A 27,086-nucleotide genomic window follows, 5' to 3' on the forward strand; every position below is an offset into this window, starting at 1 on the left:
ATGTCCTCGCTTTGGAAAAAAACATTTGTTAAATTATTACTTATGGTCACAGTGAAGAGCTTCACTTCTCTTACTGCAGGGATCTGGTCACATTAATTCACTGTAGTAAACACAATGGTTTATAATGACGTAATATATGAAGAGCACACATTTATGAGCATTTTCAGCATTGTGTCACCTGAGACTTTCCAAGGAGACCACTAGGGGGCGCACTATCAGTTTCCTACTTATTTTTGGTCAAATAATTTTTTCACTTCAAATAAGCCCTGAATTTTAGTACTTATTTCGATGTCTGTATTTACCTTAAACAGGCATGGCATTTTCTTTTTCCCATAATGCCCCACTTTTTTGCTCACAAATATCGTTCAAATGTCATAAATGTCCCACAGACATTACTACAAAACAAAAAATAGGGGCTTTAAACAGCTCAACAGTTTTATTATTGAAAATCCATTCAGCGTTTTTAATTTAGTAAAGTATTTTTGTAACATACACATAAACCATCACACATAAATAATGCTCCCGTTTTGATTCAACAAAGCACTTATATACAAACGTTGTTAAATTACCTGAATGTGAAATGAAACCTATATCTCTAACTCTTAAAAAAGGAGAGACTTCCTCCAGAAAATATTGAACATAGTTTCTGCCCAACCGGACATGCTTTCCGTGAGGTGTGGCTGAGGGGGGTCAGGGGACATGGGATGAGGTCACTAGTGTCCAGTCCTTGTAATCTGAGCTGAGGAAGGTTTGTTGTATGACGTTGAGGTCGTGAGAAGTCCATTAAAACCAGTGTTGAGACTTCAAGGAATAATAATTTAGCAGAAATCCACAGAGCCGCCCAGTATTAGCACACTGGGGTTACAAATAAAGAACATAAACGATTAAGTCATTAGTGGTGTTTATCAGACAGACATGAACATCCAGAGAGGTCACCCGGGTGGTCAAATCAAGGCTCCTTCCAGTTTCAAATGATTGGCTTTGCCTGCTTTTCATCAACAGTCGCTTTCAGATGACACGGTAGTCTTTCCAATCTGGTCCAGTCTGCCGTAAGGAACAGTGGGTCAGATTCTCCCAACTCATGCTAGTCAGCTAAGAAAAAAAAACCAAGTTATTCTTTACAAGGTTGAAGGCTAGAGATCGACCGATTATCGGTTTTACTGATACATTTTAATCAGTATTTGCACTTTTCTGCTTAGCAGTTAATTGTTTTTTTTTATATTGAATCTGCTGCTAATTAGTGCCATCTGATGGATGTATAAAGAATAAACAGTTATTATTGTGCAAAAAGTTGAAAATAAAACATTGATTAAATATCGATTCTACATATCGTTATTGATGTTCACACTAACCGCTTTTTATGCATTTGTACTAAATCGGTAATTGTTTTTTATATTGAATCTGCTGCTAATTGGCGCCATCTGGTGGGAGTATAAAAAATGATTAGTTATCATTGTGCAAAAAGACGAAAATAAAACATTGATTAAATATCGGTTCTACATATCGGTTATTGATGTTCACACTAACCGCTTTTAAAATTTTTGTACTTGATCGGTTATTGTTTTTTATTATCAAATCTAACGATAAATGGCGCCATCTGGCGGGTGAAAAATAACAATTAGTTATCAATGTGCAAAAAGGTGTAAATAAAAGATTTATTAAATAACGGTTCTGAAAATCATTTATTGATATTTACACTAACTGATATTTATACTTTTCTACTTCATCGATTATTGTTTTTTTTTATATTGAATCTAATAACAAATGTTGCCATTTGGTGGGTGTATAAGAATAATAAGCTATCATTGTGCAAAAAGGGACAAATAAAACAATTATTAAATATTGGTTCTGCATAAATCGGTTATTGATGTTATTGACTGTTGAAAATACAGTTAAGTGGTGCAGTCTGGTGGTGTGTAAAGAATAGTTTACACACCACCAAAAAGGCATAAATAAAAAAATATGAATATTTATTAAATCCTGTATATCAGTTATGGGACATGTAAACACTAAAATAATTTGTATTGGTTGTAAACAATCAATATCGGTTGATCTCTAGTGAAGACATGGGCAAATTAGACTAATGTTTATTGTTCAACAGTCAGTATTTAACATGTCATTTGAGCTTTTTACACTTGAAATAGTTAAAGCACTCAGTATTTTTATCTTATTGATAAAGTTTTAAACAAATATAAATAGTTATCGTAGAATAGTCCTTTTGAAAAAATATGTTAAAAATGATGACACTCGTGAGATAAAGACATATCAGTGACAATATGACACGATAAAGTACTGAGTAAATTTAAAGGACGTTTTCATCAAAAGGCAAAATGATGACTAAAATACAAACCTATAAAAATGAACAGTGAACTCTTTACAAACTGAGTTTGCGCATGTGTGAGATACCTTTTTGTGCTCTGAAAATATTCCCTTGCACGCACAGAATTATGGCACAAATAGGCATACCCTATTATATGTGTAAGTGTGTATTTTGGCACCTTGATCATGACACAACACAACGGCAGCTCATGCAGTCCTGTCCGCTCTCGTCCGGAGGGTTCAACTTCCTCATTTTATGTTGACGGATCTCTCGCACAAGGGTATAAAACGCGTCCTCCACACCCTGCAGAGATATCAACCCCAGTCATGATGAGATATGCAAACTCAAACCTCAATTCTTATCTTCTGATTTCTTGAGCTGTAATTGGCCACAAAACTTATCCACACCAACACAACAACGTTTTAGATGACTGACAAGTGTGCCATAACATGATCTCAAGATTTGCATAACATGGCCATTTCTACGTACAAGTCTACATGGAAACTTACAGCTATTGATAAAATATGCAAAACTGCCGATTAAAGTGTGGTCTTTCTCGTGCAGTCTTTAGCATTCTGACACAACACAAAGTACCAGTGAGTCATCCCCTGCAGTGTTATACAACACACACTGTGTGTGTGTGTGTGTGTGTGTGTGTGTGTGTGTAGGTGGCCAAGAAGAGAAGTCCAAAGAAGCTGCAGAAACGTTTAAAGTTAAAGTCCTCTGAACGATTGTAATTATAAGCTTAAAGGGGTAGTTCAGCCAAAACTGAAAATTCTCTCATCATTTACTCAATCTTATGATATCCCAGATGTGTATGACTTCTTTCTTCTGCAGAACACAAACAAAGATTTTTAAAAGAATATTTCAGCTCTGTAGATCCATAAAATTCAAGCAAATGGGTGTCAAAATTATTATGCTCCAAAAAGCACATAAAGGCAGCATAAAAGTAATCCAGTGGTTTAATCCATGTCTTCAGAAGTGACATGATAGGTGTGGGGGAGAAACAGATCAATACTTAAGTCCCTTTTTTGCTATAATTTCCTCTCCTTACCCAGTAGGGGGTGATATACATGAAGAATGTGAATCTTCAAAAACACAAGAAGAAGAATATGAAAGTTAAAGTGAAGATTTACTGAGCAGGGAGGAAAATGTATAGTAAAAAAGGACTTAAATATTGATCTGTTTCTCACACACACCTATCATATCACTTCTGAAGACATGGATTTAACCACTGGAGTTTTATGGATTACTTTTATGATGGCTTTGTGCTTTTTGGAGCTTCAAAGTTTTGGTCACCATTTACTTGAATTGTATGGACCTACAGAGCTGAAATATTCTTCTAAAAATCATAGGCAAATTATGACAGAATTTTCATTTTTGGGTGAACTATCCCTTTAAAAACCAAACAAAACAATAGTTTTGTCATTAATTTTGCTTTAAAGACTTTTTATTCAAGAAAATACAATGAATAGATCTTGAACATTATTTTATTACACATAGAAATCCACTATTTAAAAAAATATATTTACACCAGTTAAAAACATTTTGGCTGAAAAACAACATACAAGAGGAAAAAAAGTGAGTATTACAGGTTTTGAATGGCGTGAAGGCGTGTAAACGACGACCATATTTTTATATTTGGGGGAATCATATCTTTTCATTCATACAGCAATCTTTTAGAAACGATGGACAGAAAGTTTTCCGCCCTTCCGTCTGACTCACTTGTCTGGTTTTGGCGGAGGTCTCAATGAAGGGGATGCCGTAGCTTCGGGCGAGCTCCTGTGCTTGCCGTGTGTCCACTGTCCGTGCTGGCAGGTCACATTTGTTACCAACAAGCACCATGGGCACGTCATCTGAATCCTTCACCCGTTTGATTTGTTCCCTGTGAGCGGAGAGAAAATGTCATGGTCAAATAACAAGTGACGATGTTTGATACAAACATAAAAAAGGCAAAGTAACTAGTCAAAACTCTCGCAGGCGGATCGATTTTGAAACAATGATACTTCTGGAACGTGATGCATTTTTATGCATTTATTTAGGAGTGCCAAGTTTTTAAGATGCCGTGTTAAATTAAAAGGACTTTAAAAAATGCATCTCGAGACACCTGAATTTAGTTCGCTTTGTTTTTAGACTCTGCTTGGTAATCTGCAGCTTTCTCGATCTCTAAAACTTTTTGCAACCAAAAGTGGAATATACTGTATAACACAAAATAAATACTATACACAACTGCTATTATAGGCTGACATTAGACAGTGCATTACTATTCCCCATGATGTATTGCACTTCATGTTTCAAAAATCCATTATCTAGACCCCATTACCCATGAATAACAAGCTGATTAATATAATCCAGTAATCATGCTTCTCCATTTTCCTTTAATGTCCTTGAAAGCTCTCTCTCTCTCTCTCTCTCTCTCTCTCTCTCTCTCTCTCTCCTTCAGTCTAATTGAGTTGGGATCGATTTCTCTGGCACTGTACTATAAATGCTCTGTCTCACTTTCTGCCGTCCTTAGAAGTATAACTACTGAATATTCTGGGATGGCTCCAACGGTGTGATCCACGTTACTTCTGTTTTGAAGTCAAATGTGGTTATTCAAATGTCAGAAAATGTGACAATGCTAATGTGATTACAGTATAACTACTGCTGTTAGGATGAATATCACAAAAACATTCAAGATTTTTCTTTTTGTTTGCATTATGACAAATTAAGCACATTTTTTCGCTCAAATTCTCATTATCATAATGTAATTTTTTAAAATCTCATTCTTAACTTCTGAACGCATTAATATAGTATTTTTACCTTTTTAAATCTCATTATATTCAATGATGATTCTCAATAGATTTTCATTACTGTAATACAGTATTTTGTTACTATATTACTAATACAGTAAATAATAGTTATTTTTACTGTATCAGAGTAAAACTGTAATGCAATATATTTTTTAAATCAACACAAATATATATATATATTGTTATTTTGTATTACAAGTAAACAATATAAAAGCAGTATAGTAAATAGTTTACAATTTAAACAATAAATGGTTATTGGGGCCTGGGTATCTCAGCGAGTATTGACGCTATCACACCTGGAGTCGTTAGTTAGGATCCAGGGCGTGCTGAGTGACTCCAGTCAGGTCTCCTAAGCAACCAAATTGGCCCGGTTGCTAGGGAGGATAGAGTTTCATGGGGTAACCTCCTTGTGGTCTTTATAATGTGGTTCTCGCTCTCGGTGGGTGTGTGGTGAAGTGTGCGTGGAGAATAGCTATGTCTCCGCGATAACGCGCTCAACAAGTCATATGATAAGATGCACGGATGGCCGGTCTCAGACGCGGAGGCAACTGAGATTTGTCCTCCGCCACCCCGATTGAGGCGAGTCACTACACCACAACAAGGACTTAGAGTGCATTGGGAATTGGGCATTCCAAATTGGTGAGAAAAATAAAAAAATACAAATCAAATAATAATAAATGGTTATTTGTTCATATTACTGTAATGTGAATGAGGGATTGATATCATTTATGTATAATAGAAGTACATTAATGACAAATGATACAAAAAGCATTTTTATAAACAATTAATGTATAATTAATCATTTTAACCTTCCAAAGTTCATATACAAAATGTAAATAAATGATATTGTAATAAATTATAATAATTTATTCCATTTTAAATTCCTTCGAAAATCTTTATTTTTTAACAGGTAATATTTGGTCCATTATATTTCATTATATATACTTTACACAATTGTCTGTAAAATGTCAGTGGTTTCAGTTCAGTTAGAAATTCAACCGTGCACATCCAGGCACTGCAGGAAAAGCAGTACAGTAGAATAAAAAAACCCCGTAATATTCTGGCATTGCAGGAAAAGCGCTTACATTTCAAAAGCGCTTACATTTGAAAAAATTTGGAAGTTGAACATTTATTATAGAATTTTATATAACACGGTTAATGCAATGCGGGGGTAATTTTCTCAGTTGTATCAAAGACATTTGTCATCATCATGCTTCCATAGTAATGAGAATTGAAGGATACGCGGGCACGCGCACACACACACACACACACACACACACACACACACACACACACCTGTATTGATGGATGTCCTCAAAGGACTTGGTGTTATTGATGGCAAAGACACAGAGGAAGCCCTCCCCTGTCCTCATGTACTGGTCCCTCATAGCACTGTACTCCTCCTGACCTGCAGTGTCCAAGATGTCCAGTAGACATGTCTCCCCGTCAATCACCACCTGCTTCCTGTACGAGTCCTGCACAGAGACACACCCATACAAATCGACTTTTGTTTTGATCCGTTACCATACACCATATTTTCTATCCAGTGCTTCTGAAAGCTACTACAGTATTCACACTAACTTCCTAAGGTCAAAATAATTGAAGTATTCTTATATGAATAGTTTGCCCAAAAATGTTAATTCTGTTGTCATTTAGTCACGCTCATGTTGTTCCAAACCCGCAAGACTTTCTTCCGTCCGTGAAACACAAATGGAGATGTTAGGCAGAGGGTTAGCCTCAGTCACCATTCATTTCCATTGCATGTTCCACAGAAGAAAGAAAGTCCTACAGGTTTGGATCAACATGAGGGTTTGCAAAGAACTTTCAATTTTGGGTGAACTATCATTCATGTGTGTGGCACAAATGTAGTAGTAGTTTAATACATAGGTTTAGGGGCTTGTTTAAATCCCTCACACTTAAGTATGAGCAATAACGTAGAAAGAGCCATTAATAACTACGCATGATTTGCAGCACAAAACGGCAGACTGTAGTGATGGTTCACTTGGGTCCCGTTAGTCAGCAGAATCTGCTAATGTGTGTTAGTGCGGAGAGAGAGCAAGCAGCCATAAAAAGCACATTGTTTGTCCAGAGACGGGCGTGGCGGGAAAACAGAATACACAGAGAGAGAGGGACATGCTCATGCACGTACACAAACACATCCTCTCACTGGGAGTAATCGCAGGCCGAGGGGAAACTCCTGAGATTTATTTAACAGAGGAGAGACAGAGAAGTGGAAGGTAGTGACAGACCACTATATTGGCCAAGCCGAATAATTGGCTAGTGTGTGGCCGATTAACAGAAGCGTTAAGGATAGGATAACTTTAGGATAACTTGGGCCTCGTCCACACTAATACGTTTTCGTTTGAAAACGCATCTTTTTCTCTCCATTTTGGCTTTCCGTCCACACTGAGACGGTGTTTTTGTCCGTGAAAACTGAGCCTTTTGAAAACGCACTCCAAAGTAGATACATTTGAAAACGCCATTTTCGCGTTGAAGTATGGACTATGAAAAGGGATGCTTTGGAAAACGATGATGCATTTTTAGTCATGTGATCTATCAAACCAAAACAATCAAGATGGTGGCCCGTGCTATAGCGGCGCTGTTGTGCCTGATACTCACTTTGATAGCGTTGTTAAAAAATAAAATGTTACTTTGTACAACCTTCACATTGCGTTCCTTCAAAGGCGAAGGGAAGTTTACTCGGAATTGGTGTCCGGCGATGGAACACGAGGATAATTGCGTTTCAGACCGTACATGCAACGGGGATTTTCCACATGCGCAGTGACACGATTTAAGCATTTTCATACGTTTCAGTGTGGACGAGCAACTTTTGAAAAATGCTTGAAAACGTTAGTGTGGACGGAGAGCGGTTTGAAACGAAAACGCTGTTTTCAAATGTATCCGGATTAATGTAGACGTAGCCTTAGTAGAGTATGGTCAAGCACTCACTCTTTCAAAGTAAACCACTTCGACTGCGATCACATACAGATGCGTTCGACACATTCACACTATAAATGCTCTGTGATGCTCTTTTAGCAGAGTCAACAGCAGGTGCATGTGCAGACGATGCACAAAGACACGCACTGTCCACGTGTCTAGAAATACTAGCCTGAATGCGGACAGTCCGCACTTACTCTGCTGAGGATTAAATTTGCTTCAGGATGTAACGCCATGTGGCAAACTGAAGTATATTTTGGCCTTTTGCTCTACATGTGTCAGAACTGATATAAATCAACAGCCTTGAAAATGGAACATTTTTGTTTTGTGAATTTTTTTTGTAAATATTGGATAAAATATGTTACAAGCAATATTGCATGTTTCATTTGCTATCGTTAGCGCTGAGGTGTGTCATTTTTTATAAAATAACAGCTGGGAGAGATATTGAACATTCAAAATACAGTTGAAGTCAGAAGTTTACATACACTTAAGATTAAGTCATTAAAACTCATTTTTTAACCACTCCACAGATCACATGTTAGCAAACTATAGTTCACAAGTCGTTTAGGACATCTACTTTGTGCATGACATGAGTAATTCTTTCAACAAATGTTTACAGACATATTGTTTAACTTTGAATTGACTATATCAAGTCAAGTCAATTTTATTTATATAGCGCTTTTCACAACACACATCGTTTCAAAAGCAGCTTTACAGAAGATCAAGCATTAACAGATGATAAAACTCATGTCTATAATGTCGATGAATCATCATTGTGTAATTAGATAAAATACGATTGTTAATCGTGTTTAAATATAAGTAATTAAATAATAATTGTATTAATAACCCCAGTGAGCAAGCTGAAAGCGACTGTGGCAAGGAACACAAAACTCCTTAAGATGTTGATTAATGAAGAAAAATAACCTTGGGAGAAACCAGACTCACTGTGGGGGGCAGTTCCCCTCTGGTGAACATCATGAATATAATGTAAATATTACTTATGTATAGTTATCACAATTCCAGTGAGTCAGAAGTTTACATACACTACGTTAACTGTGCCTTTAAGCAGCTTGGAAAATTCCAGAAAATGATGTCAAAACTTTAGACATTTAGCTTCTGATAGGAGGTATACTGAATTGAATGTGTACCTGTGGATGTATTTTAAGGCCTACCTTCAAATTCAGTGCCTCTTGACATCATGGGAAAAATCAAAAGTAATCAGCCAAGACCTCAGAAAAAAATTGTGGACCTCCACAGGTCTGGTTCATCCTTGGGAGCAATTTCCAAATGCCTGAAGGTACCATGTTCATCTGTATAAACAATAGTATACAAGTATAAACACCATGGGACCACGTAGCCTTCATACTGCTATAGGAGGCACATTCTGTCTCCTAGAGAATGTAGTTTGGTGCAAAAAGTGCAAATCAATCACAGAACAACAGCAAAGGACCTTGTGAAGATGATGGAGGAAACAGGTAGACAAGCATCTATATCCACAGTAAAACGAGTCCTATATCGACATAACCTGAAAGGCTTCTCAGCAAGGAAGAATCCAATGCTCCAAAACTGCCATAAAAAAGCCAGACTACAGTTTGCAAGTGCTCATGGGGAATTCACAGCGGTCATTATCACAGCTGTGTACATCCCCCCACAAGCCAACACAAACCAGGCACTCAAGAAACTGAATGGGAGTATAAGTAAGCAGGAAACCACGCACCCTGAGGCCGCGTTCATTGTGACCGGGAACTTTAACAAAGCCAATTTCAAGTCAATCACCCTGAAATCCTTCCAAGACATCAGTTGCAACACACGAGGGGACCGGGTTTTGGACCATTGCTACTCTCCCTTCCGGGATGGCTACACTCATCGGACCACTCTTCTGTTCTCCTTCTTCCCGCTTACAGGCAGAAACTGAAACAGGAAGCACCCGTCTTCAGAACGATCCAGTGCTGGTCAGACCAATCAGATTCTATGCTGCAAGACTGTTTTGATCACGTGGACTGGGAGATGTTCTGGTCCGCCTCTGACGACGAGATAGAGGTCTACGCTGATACCGTAACATGTTTCATCAGGAAGTGCATAGATGAAGTTTTGCTGACGCAAACAATACGGATCTAACCTAACCAAAAACCGTGGATTAACAGTGATGTTCTTGCGGCACTTAATGTGCGGACCTCCACTTTTAATTTCGGGAATGTGGAGGAGCATAAACAAGCCAGTTATGCCCTCCGCAAAACTATCAGAGCAGCCAAACACCAGTACAGAGACAAGATTGAAGGGCAGTTCAACATCGACTCTAGAAGTATGTGGCAGGGAATAAATATCATCATGGACTTCAAAGGGAATAAAAACTTTGACATGAACACAGCTGCCTCTCTCCCGGATGAGCTTCATACTTTGTTTTTGCTGATGATACGACGGTTGCAGGTCTGATCACTGACAATGATGAAACAGTCTACAGAGATGTAGTGCACTCTGACACACTGGTGTCAGGAGCACATCCTTCCCCTCAACGTCAGCAAGATCAAAGTATACATAAACCTTAGCCAAATACATTTAAACTCAGTTTTTCTGACATTTAATAATAGAAAACATTCCCTGTATTTGGTCAGTTAGGATCACTACTTTATTTTAAGAATGTGAAATTTCCAAATAACAGTAGAGAAAATAATTTATTTCAGCTTTTATTTCTTTCATCACATTTCCAGTGAGTCAGAAGTTTACATACACTTTGTTAGTATTTGGTAGTATTGCCTTTAATTGTTTAACTTGGGTCAAATGTTTTGGGTAGCCTTCCACAAACTTCTCCCAATAAGTTGCTGGAATTTTGGCCCATTCCTCCAGACAGAACTGGTGTAACTGAGTCAAGTTTGTAGGCCTCTTTGCTCGCACACGCTTTTTCAGTTCTGCACACAAATATATCGAGGTCAGTGCTTTGTGATGGCCACTCCAGTAGCTTGACTTTGCTGTTCTTAAGCCATTTTGCCACAACTTTGGAGGTATGCTTGGGGTCATTGTCCATTTGGAAGACCCATTTGTGACTGAGCTTTAATTTCCTGGCTGATATCTTGAGATGTTGCTTCAATATATCCACATAATTTTACTTCCTCATGATGCCATCTATTTTGAGAAGTGCACCAGTCCCTCCTGCAGCAAAGCACCCCCACAACATGATGCTGCCACCCCCATGTTTCAATGTTGGGATGGTGTTCTTCGGCTTGCAAGCCTCACCCTATTTCCTCCAAACATAATGATGGTCATTATGGCAAAACAGTTTGAAGGTAGGCCTTAATATACATCCACATGTACGCCTCCAATTCAGTACACCTCCAATCAGAAGCTAATTGAATAAAGGCTTGACATCATTTTCTGGATATTTCCAAGCTGCTTAAAGGCACAGTTAACTTAGTGTATGTAAACTTCTGACTCACTGGAATTGTGATATAGTCAATTGAAAGTGAAACAATCGGTCTGTAAACAATTGTTGGAAAAATTACTCATGTAATGCTCAAAGTAGATGGCCTAAACGACTTGCCAAAACTATAGTTGTTAATATTATTTCTGTGGAGTGGTTAAAAAATGAGTTTTAATGACTATGTGTATGTAAACTTCTGACTTCAACTGTACATATTGGGGGAGGGGGCAGTCAGCATACATCTGCCAACACGCCTCATCAAATCAATGAGAGCAGCAGCACAGCCTTCCACAGACATGCTTTTACGCTTAAAGAGAGCTGAACAGAGCACAACAGAATGCAGGTTTTTGAAACATGTTTTTCAAAGTTTCAAACTCCATTTTCCTTGACACAGCACCCTAGAAACAAGACCAAAACTTTAAATTGGTCAGTGATATGGAAATTAAACAAACTGTCACACTTCACAATAAGTTTCTATTTGTTATCATTAGTTAATGCATTAGACATAATGAACAATATTTTTTAGAGAATCTTTGTAAATGTTAGTTAATAAAAAAATTAAGTAAATGTTAACAATTACAATTTTTGATTTAAAAAATGTATTTGCATATCTTGAAATTGGCATTAACTATGAATGATAAATGCTGTAAAAGTGTTGTTTATTGTTAGTTCTTGTTAACTCATGTTCACTAATTGAGCCTTCTTTTAAAGTGTTACCAATCAAACAAAATGGTTTACTTTAAAGCCAATTTTTTTTACTGTAGAAACACTTAACTTGTCTGCTGCCACAGTATATGTGTAATGTATTTGAATTACCTAAATGATTATATTTATTACATATTATATTTAGAATAATTTGAAAGATTATATACTAAATTATCTTTATTTAGGTGCCTTCTCAGAAAGTATTGTATATGATTAATTCAATTAATTAATTGGCACATAACTGTAACGGTTGAGCAGCGAGGCAGACGAGGAGATGCGGATCCAAATGCAGTTAGATTTTATTTAATAAACAAACAAGTAAACACAAAGGAACAAACCTCAATGGGGAAATAAAACATAAAACCGAAAACTAAACACGATGAAAACAAACAGAGAACTCAGGCAACAAAACAGAGAACTCAGGCAGGGAGCACATACCAGGCTAACAACAAACAACGATAGACAAGGACTGAACCAAAAACCAGGGTATAAATAAAAGAACATAGGAAAAAGGGGCCAATGAACAAACAGAACTCAAACAAGATAACAAGGTGATAAACAGAAGCAAAATGGCAAATTAACGAGGGCAGGTGCAAACAATGAACGTGAACACGAAAGCTAACAGAGAGACTATGGAGTTACACAAGGGACAAAAGTGAAAACTAAGGAATGCAAAAGTGACAAATGGCAAACAAAAGGGCAACAGTGAAACAAGACAAGGTAAACATAACAGAGCCCCCCCTCAAAGGATCGGATTCCAGACGATCCTAAGGAACAAAAAACGAAGGACAGAAAACCCACAAAAAACAAAATGAGGGCACAAGGGGCAGACAGGCAGACCGGGGGGGATACAAGAACAAGAAGGCAGTCCAAGGGGCACAGAGGGCAGGCAGGAAGTCCAAAGGGGCAACGAGTGGCAGACAGGCAGTCCAGGGGGGCAAAGAGGGGCAGACAGGCAGTCCAAGGAGGCCAAGAGGACAGGCAAGCAGTCTATGGGGGCACAAAGGGACAGGTTTAGGGGACCAGGGAGGTATCGACCGGGCAGGGACAGGTTTAGATGGCCCGGGGGCTGGCCATAAGGCAAGGGCCGGCTCAGGGGGCCTAGGAGGAGGCCACAGGACAGAGGCCGGTTTCAGTGGCCTAGGAGATGGCCATGGGGCAAGGACCGGTTCAGGAGGCTTGGGACCTGGCCGCAGGGCAAGGACGGGCTCAGGTGGCCTGGGAGCTGGCCACAGGGCAAGGATAGGTTCAGGAGGCCTGGGAGTTGACCACGGGATGTGGGTAGGCTTGGGGATCCTGGGTGTTGGCCGCAGGATAGGGGCCGGCGGAGCCGCGTGAGGCGGAGCCAAGGAAGACTTGGGAGGCGGCGCCTAAGGAGGCGTAGGCAGGACCGTGGGGGGCTTAGGAGGCGGAGCCGAGGGAGGCCCAGGAGGCGGAGCCGAAGGAGGCCCAGGAGGCAGGGCCGAAGGAGGCCCAGGAGGCCGAGCCGGGAGAGGCGGAGCCGGGAAGGAACTAGGAGGCGTCGGAGGCGAGGCTGAGGGAGGCTTCGGAGGCGGAGCCGGGAGGGGCGCCGGAGGCGAGGCCGAGGGTGGCTCTTGCGGCGGGGCCGAGGGAGGTGGCACCGTAGGAGGTTCTTCTGATGGTGAGCTGGAAGGCTTCAGAGGCGGAGCCGAGGAAGGCGGCGCCGTAGGAGCCTCTAGAGGCGAGGCCCTAGGAGTCTCTGGAGGCGGAGCCGCGGGAGGCTGAGCCGTAGGAGGCTCGGGAGGCAGAGTCGTGGGAGGCGGAGCCGTAGGAGGCTCGGGAGGCGGAGCCGTAGGAGGCGCGGGGGGCGGAGCCCTGGAAGGCTTGAGACTTGAGGGGCGGAGCCCTGGAAGGCTCACGAGGCTTGAGGGGCGGAGCCCTGGAAGGCTCGGGAGGAGGAGCCCTAGAAGACTTGAGACTTGGGAGGCGGAGCCCTAGGAGGCTCCGGAGGAGGAGCCCTGGAAAACTCGAGAGACTTGGGAGGCAGAGCCCTGGAAGGCTCGGGAGGCGGAGCTCTGGAAAGCTCGGGAGGCTCGGAAGGCAGAGTACTAGGAAGCTCGGAAGGCGGAGCTCTGGAAAGCTCGGAAGGCAGAGTACTAGGAAGCTCGGAAGGCGGAGCTCTGGAAGGCTCGGAAGGCAGAGTACTAGGAAGTTCAGAAGGCGGAGCTCTGGAAAGCTCGGGAAACTCGGAAGGCGGAGCTCTGGAAAGCTCGAGAGCAGCTGACTCTTGGACGGTCGTGGCTACTGGCGCTGGCTCGGGGACGGTCGAGGCTACAGGCGCTGGCTCGGGGACGGTCGAGGCTACAGGCGCTGGCTCGGGGACGGTCGAGGCTACAGGCGCTGGCTCGGGGACGGTCGAGGCTACAGGCTGGCTCGGGACGGTCGAGGCTACAGGCGCTGGCTCGGGACGGTCGAGGCTACAGGCGCTGGCTCGGGGACGGTCGAGGCTACAGGCGCTGGCTCGGGGACGGTCGAGGCTACAGGCGCTGGCTCGGGGACGGTCGAGGCTACAGGCGCTGGCTCACTGACCTCTGAGGCGACAGGCTCTGGCTGGGTTACCGTGGTATGCGCCGGCTTGGGTTCGCTGGGCGCTGAGGGCAGAGTCAAGGGGGGTTTAGGGAACGGGGCTGCGGCAGGCGGAGGCTGGAGAGCAGAGACCTTTCCCCTTCTCCTCTTCCTCCGGGCTGATGCGACTGGCGAAGCTGGGATGCTGTTCCTGGTCAGCGTGGCTTCAGGCTCGCTGGCCGTGGCTGGCAAGGGCTCAGGCTCGCTGACCATGGCTGACGAGGGCTCAGGCTCACTGACGGTAGAGGCCGTAGGCGCTGGCTCGCTCACCGTGACAGGCGTGGGCGCTGGCTCACTCACCGTGACAGGCGTGGGCGCTGGCTCGCTCACCGTGACAGGCGTGGGCGCTGGCTCGCTCACCGTGACAGGCGTGGGCGCTGGCTCGCTCACCGTGACAGGCGTGGGCCGGGAGGCGGAAGCCTGTCTTCTCCTCCTCCTCCGGGCGGACGAAGTTGACCGTGCGGGTTCAAGGGAAGCCACTGGCGTGGGGGGTTGCTCGCTGACAGGTGAGGCTGGTGTGACAGGGAGCGGTGAGCTGCACGCTAGTAGAGTCGTCTCCAGGTAGTCGCGGAGAATGCAGCCGGGCGTTGCCTGTGGCACCTGCTCCCTCAGCGAGGGGTTTAAGCTGTTCTTAAAAAAAACCACCAATGCTGAGTCTGGGAAGTCCGTAAAGCTCGCCAGGAGGAGGAAGTAGAGAGCGTGGTCTACTAAAGGACGGTCTTCTTGCTGCAAGTTGAGCAGCCGGCATTTGGCCCGTATAGCTGCTGGATCCATGTGTGGTCTATCGTTCTGTAACGGTTGAGCAGCGAGGCAGACGAGGAGATGCGGATCCAAATGCAGTTAGATTTTATTTAATAAACAAACAAGTAAACACAAAGGAACAACCCTCAATGGGGAAATAAAACATAAAACTAAAACACGATGAATACAAACAGAGAACTCAGGCAACAAAACAGAGAACTCAGGCAACAAAACAGAGAACTCAGGCAGGGAGCACATACCAGGCTAACAACAAACAACGATAGACAAGGACTGAACCAAAAACCAGGGTATAAATACATGAACATAGGAAAAAGGGGCCAATGAACAAACAGAACTCAAACAAGATAACAAGGTGACAAACAGAAGCAAAATGGCAAATTAACGAGGGCAGGTGCAAACAATGAACGTGAACACGAAAGCTAACAGAGAGACTATGGAGTTACACAAGGGACAAAAGTGAAAACTAAGGAATGCAAAAGTGACAAAAATGGCAAACAAAAGGGCAACAGTGAAACAAGACAAGGTAAACATAACAATAACATAATTAATAAGATTAAATATTTGAATCGATTAACAGCCCTAATATATATATATATATATATATATATATATATATATATATATATATATATATATATATATATATATATATATATACATATACATATACACACACATACATACAAGTTACAATTATTTGTAATACTGTGTACTGTTGTGTATTGGTGCATATAAATGAAAATTTATATTCTTTGTCTTCATTTAGTGAAAAACTGTGGAAAACATGCATTGATCATTTTAAAATAGATTTTTACTTCATGCATTAAACATTTTGGAGTCTGCTTGGCTGCAATAGCTGTCTGGTTGATATTATGGTTTCTCTGATATTGAATATTGTCAATAGGCTGAAAAACATCAAGATATCTTTTTTGTAGCCACATAGCCCAGCCCTAGCTGAGATCTCTGCATGCCTCAGAAAATGTGCCATCTTTGTGCCACATCTGACCATATTTTACCTCTATAGTGGGGTCATATTCATCCACAAAATGATTCTGGATGAGTTGGATGGTGAGAGCGCTCTTGCCCACGCCTCCAGCTCCCACCACCACCAGTTTATATTCAGTCATTCCTTCACTCCTCTGCAACCTCTCTCCACACCTGAGGAAAAACCAGCAACACAATCAATCCAAACAATCAACCAGCTTTATTCTCAATAAATCATGTTACACATCCTTTTTAGAGACCTGACAAATCGTTTTTGTCCTAGGGATGTCCTTTGACCTCAGTGTTTAAAGGAATAGTTCAACCACATATGAAAGTTACGGAGCTAGCTACAGTATATTCACATTAGCACACAAGAAGTCCAAAATCTTGTACCTCTTCAGAACATTTCACAACCTGACTAAAACTATGCAGCTGTGGGGAGAAAACCTTACATTTCAACTAAATGTTAAATTTAGCAAATTATTACAAGCTTGTGTACTGTTGACCACTGTTGGCAAGCCGTTTATTTTTTCACAGTGTGGCTGCAAAGTAGTCTGCCAAGATCTAGAGTCAATTATTCAAGGTGAATTTATCCAAATGTTATCTGGAATAGTCTTCCACCTTCCACTGTATAAGACCAGAAACATACTCTACACAAGTACAGTATGTGAACATGTGAGCGCAGCATTTCAACGTGGTAACTAACGGTTATTCAACAAAAATATTGGCTAAGTAACTCATATTGAACATATTATTGCACAAAACTCAATGTAAGTAATATGAAAAAAGAAAGGCTTCAACAGAGCGGCACAAAACCGCTAATGCGCATCCTGAACGCAGATTGACGCATTTCAATGTAATCAGAGCACTTGGGAGTCTCAGGGCAATCCATGCTATATCCAACTATGAGATAATAATGTGGGTTACAAATCTATTTCACAACATAAAGCAGTTTAAACCTTTTTTTACCGCAACTATTTGTTAATCAAGTGTTAGACAGATTCAGATTTAACGTACATCAGTGATTGTCTTGTAAAGTATTGTTGATGCGGCGCTTTGATGGCTGAAACAGCAGTGGTGCATAAATGGACTAAGCTTAAAGCATTAAAAAGAAGAAACTTCTTGCCGCAACTATAATTCACTATCTGTACATTATCAGTCATGCAAAAACGCTCTTCAATTAATTTAAGATCTGTCTTCCATTGGGGCCTGGGTATCTCAGCGAGTATTGACGCCGACTACCACCCCTGGAGCCTTGAGTTCGAATCCAGGGTGTCTTGAGTGACTCCAGCCAGGTTTCCTAAAGCAACCAATTTGGCCCGGTTGCTAGGGAGAGTAGAGTTACATGGGGTAACCTCCTCGTGGTCGCTATAATGTGGTTCTCGCTCTCGGTGGGGCACGTGGTGAGTTGTGCGTGGATGCCGTCGAGAATAGCACGTAGCCTCCACACACGCAATGTCTCTGCGGTAGCACGGTCAACAAGCCACGTGATAAGATGCACGGATTGATGGTCTCAGAAGCGGAGGCAACTGAGATTTGTCCTCCGCCACCCGGATTGAAGCGACTCACTACGACACAAGGACTTTGGTGCATTGGGAATCGGGCATTCCAAATTAGGGAGAAAATAAAAAATAAATAAATAAAAAGCCCTGTCTTTCATTAAACCCACCACCACTATATTAATGTTAGTAGTTGCCCAACTAATCGATTAGTCAGTTGTTGGACGACTAGTTGATTAGTTGACCACCGTGGCACATCCCTACCTCTAACAATTATAATAGAGTGATTTATTATGCGATTTATAGAGTTTCTTTACCATCCAAATGTGTGATTATGCATTTTTCCCCTCAAGGCTTGCCGTATAATCCATATGTCCATATGCAGATTTCATTGAGTAAAGGATTTATGATCAATAAAAACAGACTGTACCACCTTTGCTTTATTTGTTATTTTATTGTAGGAGAAAAATTATGATATGCAGTGCGTTCGCTGTTGTCAGAGAATGAAGTCTTGTCAGTTTTTCCAGTGAAAGAAAAAGCTTATTGGTTAGTTGATGAGACCACAAGTGTCCGCCCCAGCAACTGAACAATTTTTTCAAACAAGTTTGATCTGCTTTTTGTCCAGTTGTTGGAGCCATTAACTTAACAGTATATTGCATGTCAATTTTATATTTTGGCCCAACGGGATTTGATTTACATTGAGAGAACTAATGATTTTTATAGTATAATGTAATTCAAACTCAATGCGTAATTTAAAACAATTTGTCATGATATCACCGATTTTATCAGCTTGGTTGTAATGATTAGAACGCTAATGCTTTGTCACTCAATCTACCTGCGAAATCTGATGACATGATCCTGACAAATGTGACATGTCTACAGATTAATAAATCATTAATCATTGCTTTTGGTCCATATTAAATTATACTGGATAGGAGATTCCCTATATAGGCCTACATTTATACATATATTTTCCCAGCATCTTAGATGGGACAGAGTTTACAGAGGTTACTATCCAGGACAGCACATTTCCAGACACTAACCACTGGCTATATTAGTCTCAGGGTGTGGAGTTATATTATTAGATATTTACTCTCCATAATCCTGGCTGTGAACTCTACCAGTGATCACCAAAAAGTGCATCTGCAATGTTAATGATTAATGAAAACACAAAGTTTCTTGGAACTATAGTAACTTGTGAGACTCTTTAGCGCTTTGAATGACTCTAAAGCAGTGGGCGCTTAATGAGTAACTCCACGCACATGCACAAACACTCTCTGGCACACGCTCACACACACAATTTAGCTATTAAAGGCAAAGTGCAGAGAGTTCATCAATGATAGTCATTTGTATGTACAACTGATGCACCCTTAAATCCTTGGAAACCAACCGATGTTGCACGATTAAGGTGAATGTGATAGAATATTAAAAAGAAGAAATTAATTAAGAAGCATGAAACATGGCGATTGTTTGGTGATAAACCTTGATAAAACTTGCACAGCAATCAATGAGCGCATTGCATTACATCTTACATGAAAACGGAAGGGGGAGCCCGGATGATCTCACTCACCTGTGGGGAATAAGAAGCGTGCGTGTGCACTGCAGACATATGCCAAGTAGGCTTAGGCCTAAATAGTGGCATTAATGTAGATCAACATCAAAAGATCAGAAAAACAAGTAGCCAAAATTACTCATTGTTGCCAATTGTCATGACTTTACTTCACTGTCAATTCAACATTTGGTAAATGGTTTGTCATGTTGGTATGCAATAGAGTAGTTTGTCTAATAATGTAACTAACTGTACCAGACTGCAGACTACCAGACTATAACTGTTCAAACTGCAAAAATAGGGGATTAATTGTATACTCTGATGAACTTTCAAAGCTCCGAAGGGCTTGTGGTGAACGTTCTACACATGAGCAGTGTGTAAGTAAAAGTGAGGATTTGTCGATACTAAATATAATCAAAGATATAGTTTGTTATTCATTCAATTCGTTCAGATTTCAAAAATTTTCATAATTAATTATTTTTTCACTTTACTCCCAATTTTGAATGCCCAATTCCCACTACTTAGTAGGTCCTAATGGTGGCGCGGTTACTCAAGCTATGCATCTTATCACGTATCACAACTCACCACGTGCCCCATTGAGAGCGAGACCCCCTATCATGACCATGAGGAGGTTACCCCATGTGACTCTACCCTCCCTAGCAACTGGGCCAATTTGGTTGCTTAGGAGACCTGGCTGGAGTCACTCAGCACACCCTGGATTCTAACTCATGACTCCAGGGGTGGTAGTCAGCGTCAATACTCGCTGAGATACCCAGGACCCCAAGATTATCATCTTTTAAACTAAGGCACAAGTTAACATGGACACACTGCTGGATTATATGCACCATTTCACACCGAACACACACTCATGTGAATACAAAGATGCCCCCTTAAATTATCACTTTCTGGTAGCTAAAATGGATAGGATGCTGTAGTGTCGGGCTGATCATATTATTGATTGGCGAGATCTAATCTCCTACCTCGGTTATTTATTTTTTTATATATTTTTCTTCTGCCATTTGATCTAATAATACCACATAAATAAACAATGTCCTGAGGTCACCTATCAAGTTGGTTAGGCCCCCAAAATATTTTTCAGTTGAAATAGGTCTATTTTTGGCTAAAAGCTTTTTCTACTACAAAGTTGAGCAGGGAAATGATGATCTGCCCTTCTCATCCAGTATATTTTTTATAAAAAAGTAACCACATTACAGAGGTAACCACATTTGCTTCATTTCTTTGATAGCTCCAATGTATGCTTAAGTCGATTTTGTGTTTTGATCATTGGTGAACTGCATAAAACTCCTCTCATGGTCTCGTTTACCATGCTTTGTGGGTGTGACTTTTTGCTATGTCATCAACATTCACTAGAGCACAAAGTTCTTCATAGATCTAGCCTCTTATTTTTATCTCAAAGAGCACCAGATAGCAATTAACTTTAAATTGTACAAAGTTTTCTTACAGGGGAGCATGCCTCCAGAACGCCCCTTGAGGGTCCGAGGTCCACCCACCACAGTTTCACAAAATGCAGTGGGAAACACTGTTTCCAATCTTGTAAGAATACACTTTAAAGAAGTGTTTCAACACAGCATTAACAATGATGAATTGAACGAATGAAGACCAGGAACATTTATGGAGAGAATCAATGGGGGACACTTTTGATTTCAAATGGCAAGTAAATGTGCTCAGGCATAATGTTGAGCTTTACCATCTAGTTTAATAAGAATACAGTGTAAGCCAAAAAAGTCCTTGTCAGAAAAATGTGGTATGTGATGTTCATGTTGATATGCACTTGTGCAAAACCAGAAGAGATGAGCGATAGTGAAACTTTCACTTTCAGTGTGGTATGTTTGAGCATTTTATGTCATAATAGACCATCATCTGAATAACACATTCAACTAAACTAGGCCACAGTGAGGGATGGATTGGATTAATAATACACATACAGAGCCCACATATGAATTTTGAACATTTTGATTGGGATGAACATTTGATCAGTAGAGACCAGAATAGATGGGACACTCGAGATCCCAAAGGATTTTTCCCAGCTCTTCCCTCTAAGATTCATAATTACAGCTGAAGTGTCATGTGGCTTCAAACAGGTCCTAATGAGTCCCCATTGTAATGTATCGTTTGGGAATAAACCATCTAATCCTGAGAAAACACCTTGTCTTATGGGTACATATTTGGACCCTTTTGTGAAATACTGTAATGTCTTTAGTATGTACTTCAAACCCAGAAACATTCTAAATCAAAGGACTTCAGAGGAAGACAAAGTATGCTTCCGACAAACGTTTCAAATAAGAAGACATTATTAAAAAATAAAGTATGTAATTTCTGCTGCACCAAAAGTAATTGAACTAGAAAAGATTTAGATGCTTACATGAAAAAAAAACAATGTGAGCAGTACTTGCCCGTGTGAAACGCAGAGGTGTTATATGGATGGGACTAGTACAGAATTTATTCATTCCTGTTCCATTTTTGACTCCTCTTAACATTTATGATTCATTAAAGGTTACATTTAGCATTCTTCATTTTGGGGAAGAAATATTTGGGAATAAGGAATGAAATTCTTCACTCAAACATTACCAAATTATGGTCATGATGTGTTTATTAGCTGTAGACAGTAAACACAGGGAGGTTAAATAGGGAAGGAAATGAGGAGGTAACAAAGGAAGGCAGGTGAAGCAAATAAACTGATAACTAGGTAACAAAGGCGGCGGGGTATCACTCACGACTGAACTGACACGAGTGCACATTACAATGACAAAACACTAAGCCAAGTGCACTCACACAACAAATGACAAGACACCAGAACACATGGCAATGAAACCAATCAAAGCCATGTTTTCACAGAACATGACACAAAACATGAATTCAGCCACAAAGAGATATAAAGTAAACCAACAGAAGTGGCTGAACCCTGACATATAGTGTTTGTTTGAAAACAATCATTATTTTTGCAATTCCATGTGGTGCCACTATTTGCATAGATATTACATGATTCACCTTTAGAATCTTGCTGAGCAAGTTAGCTATCACACCGCCATGACAATAGTTGACATGAAAAAGGAAACTGACCACAAAAATAGGCAGTTTATGCTAATGCACAGCAACGGCAACACTGCAAAAACAAAACACATAATTGTATTATGTTACAAATTTCTTATGAACATGTTATACATACTGACAGATTTCAGAACGCAACTACATGTGAAATTAAAAAAGCATTTGCATTCATTTGTTTACAGTATGTTTGTAAAAGTATGTAAAAATCTAAATGGTGTTGAAAAAAACATTCACAGCATACATTTTTCAGTCAATGTATGATAAATAAGAAGAGACGAAATTTCCAATTGACCCTTCACTAAGCTCCGCCTCCCTTGTTTACGGTTGCTCGCTCTGACAAGCTCTGCATTAGTGTAAGTGAACAGAGCTGATTATAATATCTCGTAACACACTTATTTTGATGCTGTGATGCTTTGATGCTCATCAAGGCTTTAATGTATCTTGGAGCAAATGTAGGTGTCGTTGCAGATGTTATATGTTCATTTGGGAATGAGGGCTGATACAGTTTAATCCATAACATGCTCTTCTCTAGATTTATTTAAATATTATTTTAAAACAAGAAGGAAAAATACTGCGGGTATCCTCTCTGGTTAACAAATGAAAAGGCAACAAAGGTTTTTTTTTATTTTAATGTTTGGGATTTTTGTTTTATAAAATCGTGCTTACAACTACTCAAATACATATTACTCCCTTAGGCTCTCATTGGAAAATAGCAAATGCTTGTCAGAGTAATGTTGGCAGGGCAAAAGTTCCTAAAACTGGATTGGTCAGATGCTCTTTTAAGGCGGAGCTTAGTGAAGTGTCAATTAGATATCGATCAATAATCTGTTTTACAGATGTTTCAAATAGTAAATCTACCAATAAGTGATGCCATCTGGTGGGTGAGTAAATATGTGGGCTGTCAATCGAATTTTAATCTAAATTGTAACTGAATTAATTACATGAGATGCCAATTAATCAATTGAAATAATCGCAATTAATCGCATATATAGATATTTGCTGAGAAAGCCTTTAAAATTACAATAATTCAATCATCTTGTGCTGTCGCTAGCGTCAAGCAAGGTAAGTATGGTTTGTTGTCTGTACAGCTATGCATTGCCAATACAGCTGAAGTTTCGCTTACTGCCCCCTGCTGAAAACGGGTGGTGTTTTAAGCTTGAATTTCTCCAATGGTGGGAATCTTCCATATTATTGGTCTGGGGACATGATTAATTGCATAATTTTTTATATGATTAATCACACTTACTTAATGAGTTAAATCAACAGCCCTAGTAAATATACATGTATGGTACTACTCAATTACTGTTATTAAAATATTTGTATGCTAATGCTATTATGTTCAATGTTGCCTTCTAATGATTTTATAGTGACTGAGCAAAAAGGCATAAAAAAATTATTTAATAATTGTTCTGAATATTGATTATGGAGACATACAAACATAAAAATGATTGGTATTGGTTTTAAAAGGAAAATACTGCCAATTATTTTCATAATCATTAAAAGCCGTTTTGCCACAGCAATTACATTAATTCTCATATTGCTAAACATTAGCTATGTTAGGGCAAGCGCCATTGTCAGATGGTCCCAACAGAGTTTTAAGTATCAATTTTCACTGAGCCGCAAACCTACAACAGCAGTAAGAGATTTCCTGTCAGCTACTGATGGTAAAAGTAACCTAACATGGGAGATAAAGGAATCAAATACGGAGGAACCATAACAGATCCAGACTAAGCAAACTACTGACATCATCCCCTAAAATAACCATCACTGGCCAGATCATTACATCTGTCTACTAGCCCGAATCTATTGTCCTACACGGAGTGCACTCTCTCAAAATTTGTGGAAAATTAAATGTTGTATAATGTAGGTATCCACTTCTTGTACACTACATTTGCAAATAAATCATGTAATAAATGATCATTTATAAATAAAGTTTAAAACTATGTCACTATGCATGCAATATGCAACTATAGGCAAGTAGTGGGAATTGGGCATTCCAAATTCAGAGAAAAGTGGATACAATTAATAAATCAATAATAATTGGCTAATAATAATCATAAACAACAACAACAGGCCTAGCAGAATGATGTATTTAAAATGGCATTTAAATGCATATACATACGAATATTAAAATCATACGAGTAGTTCTAATAATGATGAACAAATGTAGGTTGTCTAGATAATAATGTAATCAATTATGTTGTTTTGTTTAAACAAAAAGGTACAAGGACTAATTTTCCCCTACACAGTCAAACATAAATATGAGAAATGCTTCAGAATGTGTTACAAACAGAGACAGGAGAACAGAGAACAGAGGCCAGAGACGGGACACGTTGAAGGCGGGAGCAAAGAGGAAAGCACTGATGTGCCAGCAGAGAAAATACCACGCAGAGAAAGTTCACTGTTCGCAATGCACAATGAGATATTGGAAGAAAATTCTAAGCAGAATCAGGTCATGTGTAGCCCTACAGCATTGCAGATGCAGAGCCACCTGTCCGAGGCGCATATACGAAGAAGCGAACAGGCGTTGGTTTACTGGAGCACAAATAAGAGATGCTTTCCTGGGCTTGCTGAAGTACCTGTCTGCACCCTGCACGAGTGTAGACAGTGAATGTTTGTTCAGCTCAGCTTCTCATGTGGTGGATGAGAAAAGAAACAGACTAGCTTGAGAAAAATCTGAAATGCTTCTTTTTGTAATGATAACTTACAGAGCAGGCTTGGGTAGCTCAGTTTGTAAAGACACCGACTACCACCCCTGGAGTCATGAGTTCGAATCTAGGGTGTGCTGAGTGACTCCAGCCAGGTCTTCTAAGCAACCAAATTGGCCCGGTTGCTAGGGAGGAACCTCCTTGTGTTCGCTATAATGTGGTGAGCTGTGCGTGGATACCGTGGTAAATTGCGTTTTCAAATTGGGGAGGAAAAAATAAATAAATAACACATACACTGTTGAAAGAATATCCATTAATAAAGTAAAGGCAGTATAGCCTAGTTCTGTCTAGGATTGTCATTTCAATATATCTTAAAATTAAATTGACATAATTTGATTTAAATACAACTGCAGTAGCACCTTTATGTTTTACTAATAGCATTAAACTTGACTTGATGTATTATTTGACTAATTTACAACAAAACAACTGCTGATGCTACATGTACGTAGCATATCTGTTAGCATCGTTGTGTTTAATATGTAGTTGTTGCCTGTAATTTCTTACAGCAACAGATTTATTTTCTTCTTGTAAGGCCAGCTGGCCTGTTCAAGAGCAAATAAACATATTTTTGATTTACTCTTTCATTCTTTCTTGTCTGTTGCTTAAAGAAAAGATAAAACAACAATCAGTATCAGTCCATTTGCTTGTAAACAATCGGCAGTCAGAATCGGCCATAAAAAATAATGAGCCGTGCAGCCCTAAAATTCACTAAGGACGATCTAAAAATACCAAACTGTTGTTCTCTTGACTACTTAAGCGCACAGAACTTGACTACCCTGTACAGAAACTTCCTCACTGCTTTCCACAGCCGAAACGTTACGAATCCTACTATGGCAAAGGCTCTTATTATTATTCATGAGTCGAACCGAGCCATTAGAAGACTACCGCGCAACATTAGCACAAAATGATTCATATTCAAGAAACCATCCTTGCCATTGGAAGGCTAAGAAACAGCCTCGCGCGAACTAATTAATATGAATTAGCAATGTCTTCACCGTAGTAGAATTCGTAATTTTTCGACCAGTACTATGGGGCGTCACCCTATAGTTTATACAGACAGACTCGTAACTGTCACATGGATGCCACCAAAGCTTAACAAATATAATTGAAGTTACTATGTCAGGGATCAAATAGTTTTTATATAGACATGTTCACATTCAAAGCAACACGTAAAATCGTTTGACTGGACGTTCTCGGAAATAGAAGCAATGATCAGTTTTTTGATCGATTATTAGAGTCTGATTCAAAGTAAACTGATTTTATTTTAGTGTTCTGATGCTTGAGCAGGTTTCCCTGTGAAGGGTGAACCAAAACATTATCTGAGCTTTCTATTCAAGAAACAATTTAAACATTGATTAAAGACACAGATGAAAGAAAACTACACAATACTTCAATCTATAGACCATCCGCTGCACTGATCTTCCAAACATATACATTTTCATTAAATTACAAAGATGCACTAATAAAACATAATCGAAATACACCAACCATGAGTGTGTGAAATATATATATTTAGATATAAACATGTAGGTAAACAACTCTCAGTATTGCTACTGTGAATTTATTCACTTGTTCATGCTACAGAATTACATTGCAATCAAAATATATATGCGTTTAAAGCCAAGAAACGTTCACCTTACCTTTGATACCCCGAAAACAATCACTAACCAGCCGGTATCGTTTAATTCGAGATTTTCTGGACTGGAACAGATATTGCAGACAGTACACTGTGAACAATGTGCTCCGCTGTAGAGAGTGTG

The 27,086-nt window shown here is 40.0% G+C and overlaps 1 protein-coding gene across 1 annotated transcript; it reads right to left on the reverse strand.

Annotated features, from left to right (window-relative positions):
• Positions 1-27,086, reverse strand: LOC127640588 (GTPase HRas). Its single transcript, XM_052123224.1, has 6 exons — positions 26,967-27,086; positions 16,534-16,675; positions 6,409-6,587; positions 4,046-4,205; positions 2,499-2,623; positions 1-1,092 (listed from the first exon to the last, which is right to left on the reverse strand). Exons 2-5 carry the CDS (start codon positions 16,642-16,644, stop codon positions 2,504-2,506), a joined length of 570 nt encoding a protein of 189 aa, XP_051979184.1. The 5' UTR covers positions 16,645-16,675; positions 26,967-27,086; the 3' UTR covers positions 1-1,092; positions 2,499-2,503.

Source organism: Xyrauchen texanus, chromosome 49, assembly GCF_025860055.1.
Source record: "Xyrauchen texanus isolate HMW12.3.18 chromosome 49, RBS_HiC_50CHRs, whole genome shotgun sequence".
Classification (NCBI taxonomy): domain Eukaryota; kingdom Metazoa; phylum Chordata; class Actinopteri; order Cypriniformes; family Catostomidae; genus Xyrauchen; species Xyrauchen texanus.